The 15,758-nt window shown below is 40.8% G+C and overlaps 1 protein-coding gene across 13 annotated transcripts in view; it reads right to left on the reverse strand.

Annotated features, from left to right (window-relative positions):
* The window catches only part of MAST4 (microtubule associated serine/threonine kinase family member 4), a 576,096-nt gene that overhangs the window by 338,410 nt on the left and 221,928 nt on the right, over positions 1 to 15,758 (reverse strand). For 4 of the 13 annotated variants that reach the window (XM_070246183.1, XM_023625600.2, XM_070246181.1 and 1 more), the window contains exon 1: positions 176 to 280. The exons of 8 other annotated variants lie outside the window; for them this stretch is intronic. In XM_070246183.1, the coding sequence (XP_070102284.1) occupies positions 176 to 214 (39 nt within the window). In that variant the 5' untranslated portion in view covers positions 215 to 280. Of the gene's footprint in view, positions 1 to 175; positions 296 to 15,758 lie in introns of those variants that run through there. One more of the 13 variants, XM_023625599.2, reaches the window with a different exon arrangement.

Consider the following 15,758-nt stretch of genomic DNA (forward strand, 5'->3'; position numbering starts at 1 on the left):
GAACCCTGCGATGTCAGTGAACCCTGTAACTAGAGACTTAGCTACCACGTTGCCAAGTGGATACTAAGAACTGTGCACATATTTGTGCCCAGTAAAGGAATGAAAAGAGAACTTTGAAATTCTCCTCGGCTGGCCATTGACAATGCTACATTTCAAGAACGGAAAGATCTCCTACCTGGAGCCCTCTTCGTCTTAGAATGCTGGACTCATCCATCTCCCCCTCCGCTCTCTCTGAGCCTCTCACAACAGTCTAGCCATGCTGTACTACCTCTACTTCGGCATGCTAATTCAGAGCCCGGCAGCTGCTAAACACTTACATCACGCTCTAGCTGATTGGAGCCTGGAGTCAGCTGGTCCCGCTTAGTTATTCACTCCAGCAACTTCGGAGATCACCGATGCTTGCAGTTCGGCGGCAGAGCGCAGCAAGTGTGCTCAGACACCTAATGCATTTTTCCAGGCAGAGGCGGCTCTTACTATTACACAGGAAACCGTGGGATCCCTGGGTTTTCTTCCTTTTCTTCAGAACGCTGGCTCTGGCATTCCGGGCGAGCAGTAAATGGCTTTCGGCAATAGCTTCGACTCAAGCCTCTTCTGAAGCAACTGTAAGGTCAAAGTGGCTAAGTAAATCAGCGGTGACAGACACCTCTGTAAAAGGCCGTGGCTGATTGGAATGGTGAAAAACTAGGGCACAGCTGGTCAGCCAAGCAGCACCACCACGCCTGGTGCTCATCTTTTCTGATGGCATCAAAGAAAAACTGTAGCAGAACACACACGCTGCCTGAAAACGGAGGGCTCAGGGCGGCTGCGCTCCAGCCGCTGCGGAGCACTCCACACCTCCCGGGGTGAAAGCCAATTCATTTACATAAATACCTCGCCAGTCAATTCCTAGCCCAAAGACAGAAACAGTTTAGACTTTAATTTCCCTCGTGATAATAACTTAGTTCTGTTGATACCTGACCAAAATGTAAAAAGGGAGAAGAAATTCTAAGAGCCATCATTAGTTGGAATATTAACCTATTCATAGTCTATAAGCAGCTAAAAAAGAAAAAATTCCCATCATGTGCAATTTCACAGTCTGTTTCAGCTTGTTTACTCCACTCGTCCTCATCTTATTTCAATTCAAAGCAACCAAGAGATGAATATTAAGTTTTCATTACGGGCCTGGCACAGGAGTAACAATATACGATACTACCAATTTATAATAAATTATTCCGCCTTGATTTCTATTCTGAAGACATTTAAATTGAGAGAATAGTTTGTTTCTGAGAGGTAGATACCAGGACGACCTACAGTTTGTCTGAGGGCCACCTCCTCCTTCACTCTATTAGACAAAGTCTTTTTCTTGAAAGAAAGGTAATCAGGAGGGCATGCATAAATGTTTTCAAAAAATCAGTAATTCCTGGTTTTTACCTAATCCAGATATCTAGTGACTCCTAACTGCGGGGGTGTGGAAGGACGTGTCGAGTCGTTCCTCACCCATCCACCTGCTATTACACTAGCTTTCTGTCTCTTTCTGGCTGTCAACACACTATTAGGCTTGCTATCAATTGATTAGATTATGTCATTAAAAATAGCTCAGGGATTTATGAATCTAACCACCGAGGAAAACTGATTGCATTTTATGTTCCCAAACAGTCTTTGCATACACCTCCAGACATACAAAGAAAAACCCTGTCACAAATGCCACCAATAGCAGAGGCATCAGCAGAGGAGGGTGTCGGGCTGTTCCCCACTTAGGCGTGCTCATTTGGTACCACTTAAAGGAAGAAAACCCCAGAGAGTTTTTAGTTCTTGCTCTTATGTGGAGGAATAATGCCATCTCTAAAAGCAAAGAAACAGCACAAAGCTAGCCATCGCTCAAACCAAAGTGTACCGACAAATTCTAGCACAAACAATTGCTTTTACAAGATTTTTTAAAACTATACACTTTTGTTTAAATTAAAGGACAAGAAAAAAAAAAAAGGAAAAGAAATAAAAAGAAAAAAATCTAAGGGCTGGGAAGGAGAGACCAGCTTGCTACCTGTGGGCGATCTGCAAAGCTGATCCATCCTCGACAGTCCCACCAGTCCTTGACTCTTCTCCTGCAGAAGAAGAACTTTCCCTTCATCGAAAACAAAAGGACTGACAGCTTTTGTCCTTTCTCCCTCAAGTCACCCTCCTGAGAGGGCAGCATAAATGGTTCCCTGAGTTTGAAGTGCCCTCTCAGACAAAGTGCCTTGGCAGCAGGTCAGAAGGTATTCACCAACTTAGAGCGTCATTGTTATCTGCCCACAGGGGCATAAGGAAGTCCTAATTGATTTTAGAAAAAAAATCATGACCCAAGAAGCTGAACTTTTAAAAGCAAAAGCCAAGCATGGTGCCCTTATACACACTGTGCTCTGAGGTCTGTGATCTTCACTGCGCTGGTCCTTCTAGAAAAAGTGGGGTCTAGTGGGGGGGGGGGCGCCAAGTTCTCACTAGAGAGAAAGAAGGGAAAAGACTTTTCCCCTTGAAATAAAGATCATAGGTTGCCAGGTGGGGAAAAAACATATATTAGAGTGCAGAAGTATCTTTTCTGTGACCAGTCGAGTAAGCTGGTTGGAAGTGCTATCAGAAGACATTTCGAGGACACCTGTCAAAAAGTCAAGTGATGTGTATCCTAGATAGTGGACTCTCTGCATCTTAGGCTCTTGGCAGCTGGAGCTGTTTGGCGGGTCGGAGTGATAAAAAGGAATTTGGCTAAGGGGGAAAAAAGTATGTTTCTTAACAAAGGAATATTTTGAGATAAAAATCTAGGTTAGTATTCAACCATTAACTAAGTCTAAGATGAGGATTATGACCATTGCACCATCAAATCTAGTATGAAAAAATATCGATTACCTGTCAAAACGTATCACTTTGAGAAGTGATACACATACATTTTAAAGAAATAAAACCAGCCAGGGGCAAAAACATTTGGGACAAAAATGAAAGGCTGCTGAAAAATAACATCAAGCAATAATGGCTTAGCAGAGGGATTAGTAAAAGGAAAATTGCTACATTTACCCTTTGCTATATATTTTCTCATCAAGATAAGCCATGTGTTAAAATGCAATAAAAACTTCGAATGATGACACTATTCACAGGTAATAATTAGGATCTAATTTCCATTAATAAACTCATTTTTCCTGTGATTTTATACCTTCACGGAATATATTCACAATATTGTGAGCCAATTCACAGAGTACCAACCTCAATGCGTATTACTTTTACGTGAGTATTCAGATAAAATCTGGTAGTCTTTGTCAGTAATTGTAATCTGAAGCCAGGGGCTTCATGGTACTTGATTTTTTAAAAAATTATTTGTACAAATACACCGTATGTGCACTCTATCACAGGCACAATTTACTTCAAAAGATATTCAAAATCCATGGGCACTGTAATAGGGTAAAATTTAAATTTTATTAATTACTACAATTAATGGTTTATAGAAACAAAAACAATTCCAAATCTCAACTGAGAAAAATCAGAGGGTGGGGGGGAAGTATTTGGTTGCACACATTTTCACAAAGGGGTAGACTGGTATTTTGTAATTGCCCACAGTAATATAGTTTGGTATAAGGTTTGCCACCCAATTTACACGGTCAGGTAGTTTTCACAAATTTAGAAACAAGTTACCTCTCTTCACTAGTTCCACATTGGTTATCCTAAAGTAAATGTACCTTCTGATCTTACTCATTCTTCAGCAACTGAACATTCACCGAGGAGCTGCTGTGAGGCACATGGTGGGCAGTTTTTTAAGAAAGAAAGAGAGGGGAAGCTTCCACACGTAACCTTACCCACTACACTCCACTGGCCTTCTCCACTCCCCGGCAGCAGCCCCATCTATCCAGAAGCCAAGGGAGTCCAAGTCGGAGTGGGTGTGAAAGGATCACTTCCTGGTGGAGAGGTAGTCTCTCTTCCACACTAGCCAGAGGGAGCAATGGCAGAAGAACACCCTTCACCCATCAGACTTCTCAGTGTGCTTAGACTGCGATTTCTAGTACCGTTACCACACTCTGTGGTGGGATTTCCCCTTTGTGTTTCCTTGTGCATGTGTGGCAGCAATCACTCCTTCTTAGCAAGGGAGACAAACAGCCACAAAATGCGTGAACCGCCATATCCTGTCTGCTACTTTCAGAGAACAGAGCAAGGGTTTCTACGTCTCTATTCATGTTCATTCACGAGGTAAGTCAATGCGGCCAAGTGGATAAATCCCTCCATTCATTCATTGATTACTTTTTCACTCATAAGATAAATGCCAGCGGCCAATGAATGTGTCGTATTTTTTTAAAAAGTAATATAAAGGTCATAAAAAGTTACAAAGGAGAAACACCGTTCATGAAAATGCATGTAATAGCCATTATTGTGATCGTCATACTTCTGTGTGAATTTAAGTGGTAAAGAGAACCTTGAATGCCAATGACCAATGTAGCTATGAGATTTGTTCAAAATAAATATTTCAGTGTTTACATTTAAATTTCTTATCTTTGGCAATTTTCCCCCATGTTTCACTTCTAAATTTAATAGCCTACATTTACTGATCACACACTATGTGCCGATCACTGCTCTAAGTACTTTAGACAAGTCATCTCATTTAACCCTCACAACAGCCCTATTAAGTACATTATTACCCCCATTTTACAGATGGGGGAACTGACACTCCGAGAAGTTAACTTCCTAAGATCACACAGCCAAGGAAAGGCAGAACTGGGATACCACCCCTGAAAGGCTGACTCTCGAGTCTGAGTTCCTTACCACATCCTATTGCCTCTTAGAGTTTAAACAGAGGAAGTGCTTTCAAGGGGAAAGGAACTCATGAGAGGTGTCAGGTTTTTTAGCTCCTAAGACAAAACTACCACATTCTAAGCTGTCAGTGATCAGAACACACCAGAAAGAGCATTTGGAATCCCAGCTTCCACGGTCCGTGTGTCTCTAAGAGAGAAAGGAGGAGGGTCTCAGCAGCTTTAGGGAAGAAGCCAGAAAGGCCCCCCTGGGCAGGAGCAGGTGGAGGAAGAGCACAGCCAGAGACAAGTTATGGGATGTGGCCTCCACTTGGCTCTTAAATGTCTCTGGGCTTCCAGGGTCTCCACCCTGAATCTGAACAACTCTTCACCCTTCTGGCTCCAAAATTACACAGTTCCAAATATAACATATTTATTTATAATTAAGTGAATTCCACATGACCAGGGGCACCTTTCAGTTATTGTGCCAGGCATGATACACATCCCCATGAACCTGTGGGGCTGTGGGCAACTCTTCTTTTCTACTCTGATACTCTTCACCTTTTCCGGAATTTACCTTTGAAGCCACTCCTCAAGTCACCGTTTCCTTTCAGGAGAAATGACTCAGGGCCAGGCTGTTCACCCAGTTCTGAGCAGTGCTGAGAAGAAGAAAAGGGGGGGAATCCCAAGCCTGACTCTCCCTTCATTTTCCAGAAGTCATGACTCTCAGCATACTTAGAAGAAAGTACCATGTGCCTCCAGCGGGTCCTTGTTCAGGCTCTGCTAACAAGAAACCCGGTAGCTTGAGGCAAGTCCCTTAACTTCCTTGAGCTTCGGTTTCTCATGTGTAAAATGAAGATATTATTACGGGCTTAGGATCAGGAAACTGGAGAAGAGGAGGCCACCTGCTGGGAAATTGGGAAACTGGTCCCACTGCCCTCAAAGGTAAGAACAGCCCATGCCCCTCACTCTGGACAACTGGTCCCTCCCTAGTGACCCCACAGCCCTGTCTCCAAACTCTCCTTCTTCCTCCAGGCCATCATTACCCCCCAGAGCATCCACCTCACGTGCCACTCAGCAACCTTCCTGGCTTCAAGGCTCCTTCACCCTGCCCAGGAACATGTGAGAGGCAGAGAGCTGAGCGGAACGTCCCAGCAGTCCGTCCTCAGCACCGGTCTCCCAAGGCAGAAAGCGGCGCTCCCATACCAGAGGTGGGCTGAAGCCTGGGAGCCAAAATACACACTACGGTCTTCACGTTAACTCTGAGAACAGGTAAAACAGTTAGGGTGGACACTCATCTTCATTCCCGTCTATTACTACTACTGGAGGGGCCGGCCCCGTGGCCCAGTGGGTAAGTTCGTGTGCTCTACTTTGGTGGCCCAGGGTTTCACCTGTTCGGGTCCTGGGCACGGACATGGCACAACTCATCAAGCCATTAGGAGGTGGCATCCTACATAGCACAGCCAGAAGAACTCACAACTAGAATATACAACTATGTACTGGGGGGGCTTTGGGGAGAAGAAGGAAAAAAAAAGGAAGATTGGCAACAGATGTTAACTCAGGTGCCAATCTTTTGAAAAACAAACTGTAATACTACAGTATAACTGCCCAATGTTATTACTAATTTTTAGAAATATTTACTATTAAAGTAACATACAAATGAACCATTTATTTATCACCAGTGTCATCAATGCTCAAAAGTAAAAAGGCACCTGGAAATAGGTTCCACTCTATTTAAAGTCCCAGGGGATATCATATTCAAGAACAAACACTGAAACCACAAATCACCTTGTCCTATATTTTTTAGAATTTTTTTTATCGAGGTCATAATAGTTTATAACACTGTGAAATTTCAGCTGCACATTATTATTTGTAAGTCACCATATATATGTGCCCCTTCACCCCTCATGCCCATCCCCCAACCCCCTTCCCCTCTGGTAACCACTAGTCTGTTCTCTTTGTCCATGTATCTGTTCATCTTCCACATATGAGTGAAATCATATGGTGTTTGTCTTTCTCTGTCTGGCTTATCTCACTTAACATAATACCCTCAAGGTCCATCAATGTTGCTGCAAATGGGATGGTTTTGTCTTTTTTATGGCTGAGTAGTATTCCATTGTGTGGAATACACAATACACACACACACATACACTCCACATCTTTATCTATTCATCAGTTGATGGGTACTTGGGTTGCTTCCACATCTTGGCTATTGTGAATAATACTGCAATGAACATAGGGGTGCATAAGTCTCTTTGAATTACTGATTTCAAGTTCTTTGGATAAATACCCAGTAGGGGGATAGCTGGATCATATGGTATTTTTATTTTTAGTTTTTTGAGAAAACTCCATACTGCTGTCAATAGTGGCTGCACCAGTTTACAATCCCACCAGCAGTGGATGAGGGTTCCCTTTTCTCCACATCCTCTCCAACATTTGTTTTTTGTCTTGGTAATTATAGTCACTGTAACGAGTGTAAAGTGATATCTCATTGTAGTTTTGATTTGCATTTCCCTGATGATTAGTGATGTTGAACATTTCACTGCCTGTTGCCCATCTGTATATCTTCTTTGGAAAAATGTCTGTTCATATCCTCCGCCCATTTTTTGATTGGGTTGTTTGGGTTTTTTTGTTGTTGACTTGTATGAGTTCTTTATATCACCTTGTCCTATATTTTAAAAGTCGTTTGAAATTTTAAAATAAAGTTCTAATCTCTAAGGTCAACAAAAGTAAAAGAAATAGCTGTTCATACTGTTTATGTCTTTTTCTCCCCAAAGAAAAGATTTTTAAGCCTGTCAAGAAGGAGATTAAAACAAAAGGCAAGCTGCCTTCTAGGGAAAAAGAATTTTTCCCATTCAAAAGAAAAGAGAGGATCTAACACCTTCCCACTGACAATACACCAAAATCTGAATTTATACAAAGAGCAGCATTTTCCAAAACACATGTTTTAATTAGCAAAAATTGCAGGTGGGGTCAGTAGCAAGCATATGCCTATGAAATATGCTGCAGCCCACGCTTCCACATTTAGCTCCACTTCCCATCCTGCCTATAATCCTGAAGACTTTTTAAATGTATGCAGTTGGTGATTTCTACAATGTAACATGCATGATTTCACTTAAGTCTTTTCGCAAGAAAGCTATACCGTCTTGACGTTTGCATCACCTTTTTTTAATCTAATTATTTCTGGCATATTAGCCATCAAATCACTACTGACAATATGAAGGAATCATGGTATTGAAAAAATTACATTTTAGGAGGAAATAATAAAATATAAATCACATACATAATTTTCTTTTGAACATTTTAACAATGACACCCTCATATATATATGAAATATAGCAGACTGTCCTCATAAATGCCCTAACATCAATCACAGCAGGAAAATATTCTCTACTTTGCGAACACACGGATCCAACAAAATAGAGCATTTCTAATAAAACTGGGTAATACAACTTCATTTTTTTCATATGAGGGCATTTATGAAGATCTGAGAATTGGAAATAGCTCCAATATATTTTTTCCAATTATGTGCCTTCATCTCTAAATGATACACAGCTAACCTTGAGAACATGAACTAACATTCAGCAAACTCCTATATTTCATATTAATATATAAATCAAGATGGGAGTAGATGAGTGAAGTGACATTGGCAGTACTGCCACTATGGATGCCTATCAGCTGCATGAGCTTTAGAAACGAGTATGTCAGTATGTATGTACAAGTCGTGTATCACATAAGGGCTTTCTAGTAAACGACAGACCACATGTATGACAGCAGTTCCATAAGATTAGTGCCATACAGCCTAGGTGTGTAGTAGGCTACACCATCCACCATCCAGGTTTGTGTAAGTATACTCTGTGATGTTGGCACAACGATGAAATTGCCTAATGACGCATTTCTCAAAACATATCCCTGTCATTAAGTGATGCATGACTGTATATGGGTAATAATATTCCTGTCATCAACGAAGTATCTTATGAACTTCTGAAACAGAGAGATATTCCTAAAATGAAGAAAGATTATCTTTTAAAATTTTGACTATATTGTCTATATTCCAAGCATAGCGACTGAATCAGAGATTACAAAAGCACTTTCAGGCTACATGTGTATTAAAACTTTTTTTAATCCCAAAGGGACAAGAAGCTAAGTTCAAGGTTAATACTATTACCTAAACTTCTCAAAAAAAAAAAATAAACACAGGTAGAAAAAAAATGTGGAAAATCTTCTAAGGAGAAAAACCAAGCTAGTCACCTTGAAATTTAAAATCTGATTGATTAAAGAGAGTATGCTAAAGAAAATTAGGATGCGATTCCATACACAAAGTAATCAAGCATTCCTTCTCCGTCCATATGTTTACATTGACATATATTACAATATTGATCTGAAGAGCCTTCTGCAAGCTGTTTTAAACCCTACAATCGTGTCCAGGGCCTCAGCCTAACCGTGAGGCATCAGGTTAGATTAGTTCTGAAGTTTTGGCTGGGAACCTTGTTCTGATCCTGTTTGCATTATGTACTTGTTTGCATAGCCAAGCACTTTTGCCGACTCTTCTACAAACACGGAGGCACCAAACAGGTCTGCGAGGTATATATAAATATGATTTAAAAAATAACTACGTTTCTTTCCAGCAAGCATGCAGAAGTCAGATGTCCTTCTTGAATCTCGTTTAACATTCCACTGCTCCCACATTTGGTTTGCCTTTCTTTCCATCATCTGTACTAACAGGTCACTCAATTCCAAAGTGAGTAGAAATGGGGCTGCCACCTGCAACTCCTTTTTGGCTGACGGACAGTAAGGCCTCCTTGGGATTGTATCCTATAACACGGCAAGCAATGTGTGTCCCACTTCTCAACGATATTACCTCTGTCTTCTAGTTTCCCTTAAATGGACTCTTTAGAGAAACACAAATTGTGCTCTGGATTCTACCTCATTAATCCTCATCAGTTTCTTGTGAGGCAGAAAGGGAAGAGCCTGGTCCAATTTACCATAGAGGAAAGTGAGGCAATGAGGTTAAAAGAAGAGCCCAAGGTCAGGAAAACAGTAAAAAGGCAGAGCTAAAAAAAAATTCAGGCATCTAGGCCGGGTCCCAGTGCCCAGACAGCAGCCATGCTCCAAAATACCTCCCTTTCCTCTTACGCTCTCAATGGCCATCCCCCACCACTCCAGTAACAGCTCCAGGGCAAGAGCTGCCCCACAAAGCTTTCAGATAGACACGCAAACAAATAAAAAACCAAATGTCTGTGTACCCACATATACACATGCATACACAAAGAGAAACAGAAGCAGCAAGTGAAGGTCAGACCAGGGACACACACTTATGAAGATGTCACTGTTAGCACCACCACCTAATGACACAGTTTTTATATCTATCTATTTAGTTCAGCAAAAGGATGTCAAAAACACAGTACTTAAATTACAAGTGCACAGACCATTGATAAATCTGTTTTGTTTTTGTCTTTTAGTGGCAAAGTTTTTCTCTACATTATAAAAACATATAGTCATGTATTAATACTCAAAATGCCTTATGATTCTTGGGGTCATGTTGCACATTTAGTCCATGGCTCCTCCCTAAGACCTTGATGAGCAGCAACTCCCTGATTTTCCTTTCTCCATCTCGTAGCTCAAAAACAAAACAAAACAAAAAAACCCACATCGTCTAGCTTTCTTAACAATGTTTTAAAATTATAAATGTAATAGATGTCTACTGCAGAACACTCAGACATACAAGAATCATAAAGTCATCTGTAATTTTAATGAACAATTTATTACCCTTATTTTTTTAAAACACCAAAATATACATGCACTTTCATACATACAGGACATCGAAATTTTTATTAAAAGCTGTCTTTCAAATGGTTCTTAAAGTAAACTAACGGGTGGCTTTAACTGAAATCGATATACAACAGTTTCCCTAAAATGACCGTAAATGTTTAAAAACTTTGATCCTTCTGGTAGTTGATTTAATTCCTTATATTTAATTTCTCTCTAGTCTATATAAGAATGCAGGAGATCTAAGCACATTATCCTTAAAAATCAAGGAAATCTATCTCAAGTTTTATAGACTGACATAAAGTCACTATGTTCTGTTTGAAATCCCCAGCTCATTCATTTATATTCATTAATCTTAATGATATCATTAATGCACAATGTGTTTCAGAGAAACTAATTGTATTTTGCCAGAATCAAACATTAACAATTATGCCTCCCATTATCACCTAATAAAATATAATATAATTTTAAAAGTCTCAGGCACGTCAGTGAATATTTTGGTATGGTGACTGATTTGCATTTTTAATGCTACAATAAATTGACCAGATTATTAAGTAGGTAAATTAATATTCTTGAAGTAAGGCGATAGGGAATTATTCTGTTAAAAATCAACAACACTATACACTCACTTTCTTGAGCTTTATTGAACACAGGCTTAGCCCTCCTTTATCCGCTTGTTGAAAGCTGGCTTTTGTGACTCAGACTAATACCACACCACAGAACATACTTCTCTTTAATTTTAAATACTTATCATTGCTTTAAGAAAAGACAGGAGATTAGGAAATCTATGCTCTTCAAGTAAAGGAGAACTATCTACCTGGGCAGTAAAAATGCCCCAAGTCAAAAGTGCATGAATCAATTTGTTTACATCATTGTATTACTACATATTGTTTTATCCCTTTGATTCAAAAACCAATGGCTAAGCATCTACTATGAGTCAGGCATTACGAGGGATGGTGAGAACGGAAGGAGAAAAACAGTCCCACTGGAATGCAGTCATAGGATCCCAGGATACAGGGAGACCAGTGGGGACACAGGACACACACTCAGGGTGCCGGTGCTGCACAAGTACAGAGGAAGACATGCTCAGAAGGGTGGGTGAGACCGATTAAGTCACAATCTCCAGGGCGGGCCCAGGCAGCAGTAGTTTCTGAAGCCCCCCAGGTGATTCCACTGTGGAGACAAGTTTAGGAACTGCTTATCTAAAGGGCATGGGGATATAAGTGGGGTAGTAGTGGAGACCTTTGTACTGCTGAGTTCATGTGATCTTCCCTAGATGTAATTGGGAATCTTGAGAAAAGGGCAGGGAGAGAAGTGGTGGGAACTAGCAAGGGGAAGGAGGGATTGATTCCTGTGGCCGTAAAGGAATATGACTAATCTTTCACCAAGACTGGCATGTTCATAGAAAGACAAGGCCCTTTTGGTACAATCTTGCCCTAACACTGAAGTTCAGTGAGCTGGATAAGTCCTATCTGACTTGGCCTTACTAAACACATTACATGACTCAATTATTAAAAGCAAACAGGATCCTTCATCTTTTCTTTCTTGAGTTTCTCCAGTGCCACTGGAGCTGTGGTGATGATTTCATACCTCACCTGACAACCTCGACTGCCTGTCACCACTCTCCTCTGAGACAGTGGGAAAGGACACTTTTGAGAAGCCGTTAATTGCATTCTTTAGCTGTCCTCTAAAGAAAACTAGATACAACAGGATGTGTGTATCCTGATTGTTTTACCTACGGACGATATTAATAGATTCAACCTGATTCCAATTTGTAAAATACAGAGATTGTTTAAGCCATCAGGGGAAAAAAAAAAGATTTCTTTAGGGAAAAAAACGAAATTCTAATACTTTACTGGAAATAAGGCTTTTTTTTCATCCTTATTTGCCTTTTGCAATGCTTGTTTTACAAGTATGTTACCAATTTTACTACTCAGTTTTTAGAGGGAATAGTTGTATTAAGAAGTGAAAATGTTTCCTTTGCATGCTTCTAAAGAAGTATCTTTAACCATCTTTGAGTATAAAAACCATAACTAACACACTCTTGCCTGGAGTTACTGATTTAGTTGTGGGGTTTAATTGCATATGCAATAAGAATGACTACTGGGGCCAGCCTGGTGGGGTAGTGGTTGGGTTCACGTGCTCCACTACAGCGGCCTGGGGTTCATGGGTTCAGATCCCAGGCACGGACCTGCTCACCACTCATCAAGCCATGCTGTGGTAAAATCCCACATACAAATAGAGGAAGATTGCCACAGATGTTAGCTCAGGGCCACTCTTCTTCACCAAAAGAAAAAAAAGAGTTACCATTAATGCATTCCAACAATAACTCTATTGCTTCAAGAGGAAGTTACACCCAACATGTTCCACTAAATTGTTTTTAAAAAGTTACTGGCAGGAATTTCTCCAGCTCAAGTATTCACCATTTTCTGAACATAATTCAAATATATAAACCTGGAATATGTCTACCATACACTATTCTCGAAGACTCAAAATGCTATCAAGATTAACAGCATTCTCTTACTTGCAGCAGTGATCTGCAGCCCAAATGTTGAAGAGAAAGATCTCCATGTGACATGATAAAGCATTTTAATTTCAACCAAACATTAGCTTTTAAAAAGTTCTTCCTGACAATTTTCTTACAACAAGAGAATTTGTTTGAAATAGTCCAACTGTTTTTTCCAGCTGACTTAGTGATCCACCCTGCCCATAGCATGTATCTCTTTCTCTCACAGCATTATGGATGCATCTTTTAAAAAATCCTCAATAGACTTCCTTCTATGAGTTGCAAATAAGATTTACTGATGCACCACCTACTGGACAAAATGCCATTTTCATCGGTGCTCTTCACTTTGTTTCTTTCTTCCAGCTTTTAAAACTCTCGACTCTCTGAGTTAATGGACATGAAGATCAGTGAAAATACTTGTCAGAGGAGGATAATCTAACAAGAAACACAGAGTTTGTCCCATCAAGGGTGCTCTAGATGGTGACATTTTGAATGATCCTGATGGGAGTGCTGGCCTCTTATGCATGTCTACCACTGCTCATCATGCTTGATGAGGAGAAAGCAAAGCAACCAAAGGTCATGAAAGACCCACAGGAGGACGCTGCTTGCTTGAAACCAGGACGAAAGTGACCACCTCCCTCCCATGCTGATCGTCCACCAAGAGCTCACCCAGTACTGACTACACAGAATAAGGGATTCTCGGCTCTTTACAAATGCTATAAGGTCAATGAAGTGCACACGGACCATAAACAGGTATTTTGACTTCATAGTTTGTTACTAGGCCAAGTAACATCTCAAGACTCTGAAAAATATCTGGAGACCCTCCTGCCCTGAGGTTTCAAAAGGAGAGAGACATGAGATGGGGAAAGGCACCAGGCAAACACCGCTGTCTGTTCAGGTAAAGGCGCCCCTGGAGACTCATCTTTCCTCCTAACCCACACAGGCCCGGGAGCAGGCGGAGCACAGGGAATGCTCACCATCTCTCTCCTAAATTGCCATGGATGCTGGACAAAGAGGATAATTAACGGCCTTCTCAGCTCTATCTACTTTTCACGATGCCCTTCCAAGGAAACTCTCCATTCCAAAAACCACGGAAGAGTGCACTGTGCCATTCTGATTTTGTCTCTCTTTCAGACTATCAGATTTGCATCTAACATTCCTTCCTCCACTACTAACTACTGCTTACCATGAACTTCTTTTCTGTTTAAAGCTGTCAGAAATGAAAATTCTAGGTTCACAACTAGAACCACCCATTTCTTCTCAATGGGTGAGATATGTATTTAACACCATTCGATTAGCAGTTTTACAAAGCTCACGGGGACCTGTCTCCTGCTTTGCCCACTCGGATAATTTATAAGTGGACATACCCAGCAATGTTGCCAGGCTCAGAACCTGGACGAAACTCCTTCCTACATCTGTCTCTCCTTTAGGGAGGAGATATGGCTTAAAAAACCCAAGAATGGCAACTCAGCAACTGGAATCTATTCTAGGTTCTTCCATATAACTCTTGATTGCCCTTGGGAAAGTAATTTAATAAATCACTTCCTTTAATTTATCTTAGTTTCCTTAAGGGAGAAGAAAACACACTTGTTTTTACTCTCCAATATTTTGAAATAAAAAAGTTAAAAGAATACAACAATGAATATGCACTTATACTCTTCACCTTCATTCACCAATTGGGAACATTTCTCTATAGTTTTTTTGCTCTATTTCTGAAAATACAACGCAGACTAAAGTGTTTTTTTCAACTTACTATAAAAATCTTGAGATGAAAATCTCCCCACAAGAAGGTGGTAAATGGTCAATAACTATAGACACTGAGCAAGATGTCCCACAAATATTTGTATCAGGAATTAGACTTCTTTAAAAACCTAGAACTGCAGAAGAGTTCTCATTAACATTTTCCAGGAAATGCTTCAAGAAGGACGGTCGGCCTTAGTTGAAGCTGAGAATCATTCCATTTCAGAGCTGGAAATCATTCATTTCAAACCCTCTGTTTTAGAAATGTGAAAACTGAGACCCTGTGATGCCGTTTCTTGCCGTCATTCTCCTGTTATCCACTATAAATAATACACTTCACTCTAAGAGCGGTGGGGACTTCAGAAGGAACGTGAGAGAACCGGGAACATGAGGACTGTGAAGGGAGTAGAGTAGCAGGAGGTAGCCAGGCATGGTCAAGGGCAGCAGCTCCCAAACCCACTGACATTCACCCACAGGAGCACAGCATCACTACCCTCCAAGGGCAATGCAGAAGAACCTCCTATTCCCAACCTCTCAGAATCCCCCTTTCCACCCTCAGCCTTACACCCCCTACTTCAAAGGTCTGATCCTGTTTCACACACTACAAGCATTCCTATTTTCCCTCTTTGTACATTAGGCTGTTAACGTTTCTTCTGACTAATCACGAAACACAGGCTCCATGAGAGCAAAGATTCGAGCCCGGCAGATGAAGCTTTACCAAGCGTGGCTTCACGAGATAACCGCCTCTGTAAGCAAACCCAGGCAGGGGTGCTCTTCAGGATACACAACGCAAGTTTTATGCCTCCTGAGCCCTGTTTCAAGGTTGTGTGTTAGAGATGCGGTCTCCTCTGTTATTTTGGTGGTCCGCTCAAGAAATACAAATGCTTTTGTTTGTAATATTATCTCTGGCCACTTTCAAAATCCCTGAATCAATAAGAATAATTCAGCAGCAGAATATTAATTTTCAGTAATACATCTTCTATCGATTGTTTCTTGGCACACTTCCTGGTCTGGTGTGGTCT

The sequence above is a fragment of the Equus caballus genome, chromosome 21 (assembly GCF_041296265.1).
Source record: "Equus caballus isolate H_3958 breed thoroughbred chromosome 21, TB-T2T, whole genome shotgun sequence".
In the NCBI taxonomy this organism is placed as follows: domain Eukaryota; kingdom Metazoa; phylum Chordata; class Mammalia; order Perissodactyla; family Equidae; genus Equus; species Equus caballus.